The sequence below is a fragment of the Nicotiana sylvestris genome, chromosome 8 (genome assembly GCF_000393655.2).
Source record: "Nicotiana sylvestris chromosome 8, ASM39365v2, whole genome shotgun sequence".
In the NCBI taxonomy this organism is placed as follows: Eukaryota; Viridiplantae; Streptophyta; class Magnoliopsida; order Solanales; family Solanaceae; genus Nicotiana; species Nicotiana sylvestris.
In genome coordinates this window covers 223,463,575-223,473,170 of record NC_091064.1, presented here as the reverse complement: position 1 = coordinate 223,473,170, position 9,596 = coordinate 223,463,575, and the positions used below count along the sequence as shown (strand labels likewise).

The 9,596-nt window shown below is 30.6% G+C and overlaps 1 protein-coding gene across 1 annotated transcript; it reads right to left on the bottom strand.

Annotated features, from left to right (window-relative positions):
- Nucleotides 1-1,537: 1,537 nt before the first annotated feature.
- LOC104211193 (short-chain dehydrogenase TIC 32 A, chloroplastic) lies at nt 1,538-5,772 on the bottom strand. The gene is made up of 8 exons (XM_009760205.2): nt 5,240-5,772; nt 4,928-5,159; nt 4,733-4,812; nt 4,453-4,609; nt 3,439-3,520; nt 3,179-3,266; nt 2,387-2,433; nt 1,538-2,014 (listed from the first exon to the last, which is right to left on the bottom strand). Exons 1-8 carry the CDS (start codon nt 5,361-5,363, stop codon nt 1,814-1,816), a joined length of 1,011 nt encoding a protein of 336 aa, XP_009758507.1. The 5' UTR covers nt 5,364-5,772; the 3' UTR covers nt 1,538-1,813.
- Between the last annotated feature and the right edge of the window lie 3,824 nt (nt 5,773-9,596).

The window sequence follows — 9,596 nt, the reverse complement described above, 5'->3', positions numbered from 1 at the left end:
GATTGGCAAATCAATGTGCCATCAAAGTCTTTTACATATTGAGTTCAACCATATTTGTTTTTGCACCAAAAAAAAAAAAAAAATCGTTGAACTCAATATGCTTTCTTTCTCTTCCCGAGTCTCTGACTAACTGTGTACTACTCGATTTATTATGTTATACTCTCTCCGTTTACTTTTACTTGTTCAGTATTTTAAAAATAAATTTTTACTTTTAGTATATCAAGAGAAGACGATTTCTTTTTTCCTGTTATACCCACTAATTTCAAATTATTTTCTTAAATCCATTAAAAATATGCATCAATTGATATGGATATCATAGTAAATTATGCACTTCATTTATTATTTTTAAGGGGAGTACAAAGTCCATATATAGTGGACAAGTAAAAGTGAAAAAAGGGAGTATTAAACATTGATTTTAAAATTATCTCGAAAAAATGGAGTATTAAACATTGAAGAGGAAGAGTTTATTTTCCTCATAATAATAATAATCTGCTAATGGACAAACTCCACGGCATCAGCGCATTTGTGGTTCAATGATTCTTGACATAGTGGATCACTTGGTTCCATTTATCAGAGAACATTAAAATTGCAATATGTAAATGAACGATCTTTAGAACCAAATTGCATGATTGCCTTTAGATGAATGTGGCTTAATTTTGCCTTTTAGAGACCTTGATTGATAAGTATTGTCTCTTAGTTGAATTTGGCTCATATTTTGCCTTATCAAAGACCTTTTTCTTTGTTTCTTACCCATTATTCAATATTTGGGTTGACGCCTCGATTAATTAAAATTTGCATTGCATGAATTTTGATAAAAGCGCTTCCTATCAATAATTTTTTTGTTCCCAAGGCTCAAATTCATAACACCTCTAATTAAAACAAAAGGATCTTATCCGTTCCACCAAATCCACCAAAATCTATGGTGGTTAGAAACCTCAATTAATGCTCTTAAAAGTTTACATCAAAATCCACGGATCGCAATTAAAGGGCAGCCCGGTGCACTAATCTCCCGTTATGAGCGGGGTCCGGAGAAGGGTTGGACCACAAGAATATCCCTGCATTTCTACAAGAGGCTGTTTTCACGGCTCGAACCCGTAACCTTCTGGTCACACAACAACAACTTTACCAATTACGCCAACGCTCCCTTCAACGGATTGCAATTGACACACACAAATAATAATATAACATCATCACTTTTTTTTCTCTGATATGACTGTCCTTCAATATGATTATTTTTCTGCTTCTACACACGGTTGCCTTTCACCTGATACATGTTAGTAGGTCCCTCATTAACCCCTCAAAGATTCCCCAAAAATTATATTAACATCCACATGGAAACGAACGAACCCATGTTATTGATTCCATCTTAATTTCTTTAAATTTTTTCCATACTCTAACCAATTAAGAAAATCATTTTCTTTTGAAATTTTTTCAAATTGAGCTATTTTATAGCTAATCATTAATTGAATCACTGCCGCAACTAGTTTACCACATATCCACACATATTAGTATAACAAATTTATTCATCAATTCCATGTAAAATAAACTGCCAATCAGAAATTTTACTATTGGTAAGCTTCAAATTAAACTTCACAAACTTACATATACGAAGAAAATAAACCAATGTACATATTAAATTATCTAGCTTAATTACTATGCGAACATACTCCTAGATTTTTTGTATATATATATCCTGCTATATTATCGCAAAAAAATTTCTCTTTATACAAGAACTCACTAATCTCTCATAATACCAAAAATACTACAATATTATGTCCTTCGCCGATTTTTTTTTTTTTTTTGAGAGAGAGCTTCAGAGCAATGTCTCCAATGGATCTAAATGTGCATTTGAATTTTTAGAAATCATAATCTCAGAAGCTGACCATATGCGTGCTGCTTCTGTTAAATTGGAACCCAATTTTGAAGAAGAAACTTCATTACAGTCTGCAAAATATTTTCCACTCACATTTGTAAGTCTTGGATGAGTTGCCACATAGCAAGTTGTCGCAGCTGCCTGAATCATGGAGATGTCGAACAGTATATAAGTAATCATACTTTATTTATTCAATGAATTTGACGATATTTTATTTTCTATAATTTAATCCGATCATTAATCCTGGAGCAAAATACTACTTATCAACTTCCAAATATCCCTTTTCAACTTAACTTTAAATACTATTTTTTTTTCAAATCTCAACCAAACATATTGTATTTTCTACAATTTAATCCGATCATTAATACTGGAGCAAAATATTACTTATCAACTTCCAAATATCCCTTTTCAACTTAACTTGAAATACTATTTTTTTTTTTCAAATCTCAACCAAACCATGCCAAACGCCTACTAAAGGATATATGAGGAGAGATCGAACAGGAGAAAAATTACCTGTGGAATAGTCTTTAAAAGTTTTGAAGTCAAAAAGAACACCAAATCTGCATTTATTAAAAAAAATGTATCATGAGTAATGGGGTTATAGTTTATGAAAACGAGACATCCTCTATTTTTGTAAGAGTAAGGCACTAGCTTATTTGACAACTGTAAAAAAAATTGTTTCGTCTTATGAAACATAACTATTTCAACCCTATTCCCTATCTGAATACTCAGGTAACATTTGATTTAGTTTCAGATTAGTTACTGAAGACTAGACTCTGGAAAACAATTTTGTGAAGAAAAAAAAGGTACATACAAGTATTATTTTTTTTAGAAATTAGTTTAAATAGCATCTGGCTTATTTATTGTGAAAACTTAAATTTAAGTTGTATTAGGTTTTGTAAATATTTCGCCTTGATTTTTCAAAAAAGAAATCTTTTTAACCAAATGAACTGATGATATTCAAAAGGAAGCCTACAATTTTTTTATTTGAACTAGCATCCAAGGATGTATCTTAGCGATCTATGAAGTTGTAAAACTATAAAAGATTGGGATTTAAATTCCAATAATAACAAAAAAATGTTGGATGATCTTTTCCTATCTACCTGGCCTTTGGTAGACAAAATTAACCAATATTTGTACTTGAGGAAGATATCAGACATCTAATAACGTAATCAGAAGTGCGGAGGACTAGTTCGTATACCACCGTTATAAAAAATTATGAAATAAACGAGGCGATTTTACTGAGTATTATAATTATATTTCATGGTTGATGAAAAAAGAAAGGTAGGGGAGTATTTAACATACCAGTGAGAAGGCCTTCGCGTTCTCTAGTCAGTCTAGTTCTAACAATCCCAGGATGAACACAATTGACTGTCACATTTGCCCCCATTTTCTGCAACATTTACAAGACAAAAAGGACAGATAATATTAATTTCTAGTATCTGAACACAACAATAATTCAGTCTTCCAAAAGAATCAGAGGCAAGGCAACAAATTTCACTTTTCCTAAAACAATAAATAACATTTTTTTTTCAATAAAATAGGAGAGAAAATCTTGGACTTACTTTCAATATCTGAGCCAGCTCCTTGGTATGCAAAACATTAGCCAGCTTCGAGAGAGCATATGCACGTGTCGCATCATATTGACTGCCATAGACCAAGACAAATTACACTCTTTCATAATAAAGTCAAACTTGTTAACACAAATTATGTATGTTTAAAATTTTGCACAAAATATATGACTATATAGTATTTTTTTTAATTACCATGGATGCGATAATGTTTTGCCATAAACTACGTCATATTATTTTATGTTTACTTTAAAACATTGGTATTCAAATCAACATATGCGTATTTCAACTATTCTATCAAATATATGCGGTATCGACTAACTCTACAAATAAGATTCATGCTGATGGAAGCTGTCAAAATCACACCCTTGTGCACAGATTGTCCTTTCAATTGGACTGCACTTCAAAATCTCCTTTGGATATGAATTTTTTTTTACTTTTTTTTTTGAAATATTTTAATTTTTTTTAAAATCAGTATTTGACCATAAAGTTTTCAATAGATGAATTTTAGAATTTTTTGAAAATTTAAAAAACTTCAAAAAGTTTATTTTTCAAAATTTTCACTCATATCACTCTTAAAAATTTAAAAATCAACCAAAATTATATTCATGTTTAAACACAACACTAAATTTTCAAATACCATTTATATTGAAGAAAAATTTCGCTTTTTTAAAATTTTACAATTCTTATGTCCAAATACCCACTAAAACACTTATAAAGACATGTTTAAACACAATACTAAATATTCAAATATCATTTTTATTGAAGAAAAATTTTGCTTATTTTAAAATTTTACCATTCTTATGTCCAAATGCCCACTAAAACACTTATAAAGACATAAAATGTGATTTCGTTTTCGAAAAAAAAGTGAATGCGTGGTACAAAAAATCCTATATTGTCTCGTACCAATAATGCATTTAATTCAGTACAAAGTCCTATAAAAGTAACGTAATGTACTTTTCCTCATTTTTCAAAAGCGATAGCAACAGAGATATGAATAAAATTCACCTTTTGTCTTTAGTGATCAGTCGGAGATACTGAATCGAGTCGCCGGAAAACCAGCCGTGTATGCTTGACGACACATTCACTATCCTTCCTTGAATGCCGGTTTCTTTGGCCGTCTCGATCATCTTCTTCAGTAACAGCTTCGTCAAAAGAAAATGGCCTGTAATTATGCGCACACAAATTAAACGAAAAAGAAATAGAAAATAATATAATCGGCTTTAAAAAATTCATCACATGCATGTAAATGAAAAAGAAAACGGTTTAGTTTATCAAATGGCTTTACCTAGGTGATTAGTAGCAAAAGTCATCTCAATTCCGTCCTCAGAAATGGCGTGCTGGTGAGCGAATTTTCCGGCGTTGTTTCTGCAATCAAACAGATAAAACGTGAACCTAAAAAATAAGTTTAAAAATTAAAACTAATACTAATAAATATATATAGTTGATCGAAAAAAGCTAAACTGAATGAAGTAGTACTTACATGAGAAGATTGAGAGGAAATTTCAGACTCTCAAATTCGGTAACGAACTTCCGAACGGAACTGAGAGAACTAAGATCGAGAGCCATAACGATAACCTCCGCGCCCGGCGATTCGGAGATAATACGAGCTTTGGTTTCTTCAGCTGCTTTTAAGCTACGAGCCGGTAAAATCAGCTTAGCACCGCGTTTGGCTAATACTCTCGCTGTTTCCGCTCCAATTCCTGACGTAGCACCTGCACAAATCACATGATGATATAATCATTTTTTTCGTATGAAATGATTAAATTTCGAATAGTACTGATTAATATCTTACCAGTGATAATAGCGGTGACGGAGCGAAGATCAGGAGATTGTTCGGTGACAATTTCAGCGGTGGATTTGGAACCGAAACCGCTAGGGCCGGCGGAGCCAATCAGGTACTTAACCGTTTCAAGCATTTTTCTTCTTCTTTTGCGACTGATTAATTTTCACGCTCTCTCTGTGATATACAGTGGTATACTACTACTACTATACTTGATTTTCCTTTCCACAAATTGCTTTCACAGAAACCAACTTTTTGCAGTACTAGTGGTCCATAAACCATAAATTGACAAACAAAAAAAAAACAGTAGTTGTTGACTGTTGTTGATGCGATAGCCGTAGCAGTATATCCACCCTAGAACTTTAGCAGTGATTCAGAACCCCCAAAAAGGTAACACTATTAGAAACTAGGCCTGCGATTTTTCTCTGCTTTAGCGAGTACTGAAAAGAATTCAGTACACAGTACACAGAGAGCGAAAAAAGTTATGGAAATTGTGGCTATGGCCGGCAACGAAGAAATGGTGTAATATTCTAGTGGATTAGTGTGGAAAAAGGAGGAGAAGGAAGTGGGAATTTTATAATAGAGGATGGTAGGGATTAGGGAATCATTTAAGACGCATAGAGAGGATTACATCTTTGTCACTGATTGTGATTAATTTTTTAATTGCATTTTTAATTATATATCGTTTAGAATCTTAACGAACTTTAACCCCAACTTCATTGTTTTATGTTTTTTACAGTTTGACAGTTGATACACACTTAGCAAATTGTTTATATTTATGTGTCTATATATGTATATAATTCAAGTCAAATGTAGTAATAATAAGTTAATAATATTCCTTAATCATAAATAATGAGTTTAACTTATATACACTATAGTATAATATTCACAATATCACATTATCAAAAAATATCTACATGTATTCTTTCATAATATTTGATTTTGTAATATTAAAAATAAAACAGATGATCTTTTACGAGCGTGTAATAAATAAAGGTGACCTGATAATGTTCCCGATTAGGTGTATTATTAGTTTTCGCCCAGCTTCGAAAATTATTTACATTCGACAATCGAAAAAATGTATAATTTTTTGTATATAAAATACATAATATATATATATATACAAAAATATATATTTTTCGACTATTATTTTGAAAGCGGATATACAGTGTTATTTTCCCTTCAAATAAAACATCCTCCCTTGTCTCAATTTTTGGTTTGAATCCAGTAACCTAACACTACTAAAATCCAAATGGTTCCTTATTCTTCCCTTTTTAACTTTAACTCTATAACAAAAATTAATCTCTATTATAAGCTTTCACGTGATATTATATATTTTGTCCAACAAGAGGAGAAATAATAGATTATCTTTAAATGAACTACCTTCTATAATCAGTAGAAATATTTGGAGGAAAATTTATTGAAAACTAAATAATTACTGTGGCATTTATTTATTAAAAAAAAGTTGTGATTTTCTTGGATACGAATTTACAACCATAAAAAATTATTGATGCTAGCATATAGCTGCACTTTTAGTCAAATCCCTTTTGATTAAAGTTGCAGTATCATCATTAAAGCAAAGAAAAAATCATAAAGGATTCCGTTATTAATTTTTCAAGGAAAAAAAAAAAGAAAAAAACTTTGATTGGCCAATGCAACAGTCGGCGATTATTAAAGGAGAAGAGAAAAGTTAATTAAGGAGGTGGCACAGGTGTCAAGATGAACTGTAGAGTCTTCTACGAGTAATAAATAAATAAATTACTTACTACAGAGTATTAATTATTACTAGTATTAATATAATATGTAGGATAATAAAATTAATAATCTAATCTTATCGTCAAAAAAAGAGTCGCACGTGAGGGTGGAGATTAGTCAATCTACGGCCTCGAATCCCTCAATAGGGTTAGTAAAGTTACTAGTCAATCATTCTCCATTTAAACTTTATTTTATTTATATTTTATTATATCATTTTTATCTTCTCATTACTCCATCTCAGAAAACATTAATGAGATTTGAAATATACTCGCACGGCCTCGAATTATCAGTGCTTATTAAAAATAGTTGTTTGAAATTATTTTTCACTTTAGAAGTTCAAGGTAAAAATAGCACGGTATAACCAGTTTTGGATTGATCATTCAAAAATAGCTAGTATTTCCGAAGTCAATAAAAAATAGTCACTATTTTGCTGTAACAGAGACCGGTTCAGCATAATATACTGGAGTTCGGTGCACCTGTGTATGAACTCCAGCATATTATGCCGGGCCGGTATACTTTGTTGACTCCAGTATAATATACTGGACAATTATACTTGCTGGAACTCCAGTATAATATACTGGCGTATTTTCCGGGTTTTGAACAGTATTTTCGCTTAGATTTATCTTTACATGAAAAGTGGCTAAATTTTGATTACTTTTGAAACTGAGCTATTTTTGAACGACCAGTTGTAAATCTGGCTATTTTTTAATTTCTCCCAAGTTCAAGACAAAGTTAATTATTTTCTTTCTTTTTTATCTTTAGTAATAATTATTCTTAAAGACTACAAATGCCTCAGTTATGGATAAATTTTTTAAATACCATTAAAAAAATTTAAATATTAAGACATCAATAAGGAAAAAGTAGTCAAAATCTCATCTTAATTAATTTTTCTTAAGAGGCGCGTACAAAAAATCATCACAAATAATATGAGACTGAGGGAGCAATGATTTTGATTCAATTCTTGGTTTCTCAGGCTGAACGAAGTTATTATACTTGAAAATTAAACATATGTCACAAAATAAATTGTGGAATTCAAAATATGAAGTTCCACGAAAACTAATTTATAATTAGAAAAACTAATTAACTACTCAAACAACGATCTTGATCTATCGTTTCATATTTCATTTACATTAAAGCGTCATTCTTTTTTGTTAAATGGTAATCAAGAAATAATAAATTCAGAATATTTTCTAATATAAACAATAAAAATACATGAAATTTTTTAATCAAAGCAAATATCATTCAAATTTTGAAATGGTATAGTTTCACATAGAAGAGATTGGATCATTGGAGAAGTAATTGACAATTCTAATCTCTTTTCTTTCCTTTGAAGGCATATTTTGTCTTGACAACAAAATGAAACAACAATTATTTGAAAATACTTTAAATTCTTATTAGCAACTTGATTAGTCATAAATTAAGCGGGTTACTTACTTTATGTTAATTAAAATAGTCATCAGTCATCACCTTCCAATCATGAATCTAACAATCCCAATATGATGAATACATTATGGTTGTAATCTAGCAAGAAAGCTACGATCCAAATGTATAATGAGCTTTTAGTTATGATAAAGCTTGATTTATTATTATACTTAAAAACACTAAAAAGAAGATTAAGGTGGGAAAAAGACAATTAAATAAGTAGTTAATGGAACGTTTGGCATTGTCCTTTTGTGAGTTTGCAACTTAGTTGAGATAAAAAGATTGGTAGGGTCTTTTATAAGTTTTCTTTATTTTTTATTAAAAAAATGTTTTTATAAGAAAAGAAGCCACGAAAATGCAGCTTTTTTTAGCACTTCTTCAGTCCCCGTGCCTTCCTGCGGGGACCGTTTCTTCTTCTTATTATATAGTAATATTACTTTTTTAGCTTAGAAAAACAATTTTTAATTCAGCAATTCAATACTATGCCTTAGAAAAAAATAAATATTATGCCCTTTTTGTTGTTTGCACCTAACCAGGTTCTTCGTTACGTAAGGATCTTTACTACTGCCACTATCAAATGTGTATTTGGTGGTGGAATTAGATTTTAATTTGATGAGTTTTAATCAATAATAATTAAATTTATAATTAAATATTTATAAATATTTTGTTGTAGTAACTCCTATTGTCTAAGAAATAACGAGGATCGAAAGGGATTTTTAATTTTAATTCTTAATTCAAGCATCGATATGACTAATCACTCCGTGTTGATCTAAATGACCAATTTTGTAGGATTTCTTATGTCATAATACAAAAGGTCTTGTTGACTCTTTCAATTTTATTTTTTACGTGGCGTTTGTTTGAAGTTTTGGACTCAGTGCAGCGGATGACGCTGAACTTCTCTTAATCAAAAGTTTTGGGTTAGAGCTCTGTGTATGAAAAAATTATTGGTAGGGAGCACTTTCTCTCGAATGGAGCCCTACACAGCGCGAATGCAAATATAATCGGATTCCAATAGAGATATCGGATATCGAATGGAAAACCAAAAAGAAAACTCAGCTAAGAAGAAAAAAGTTTTGTCTTTCTGTTGAAAGAAAACGTTGGCTCAAACAAGCACTTTTCTATCAAGATAATTTCCCATTAATAAATCATAATTATACATAAATTAAACGAGAACTACTAATCACACGCTAAA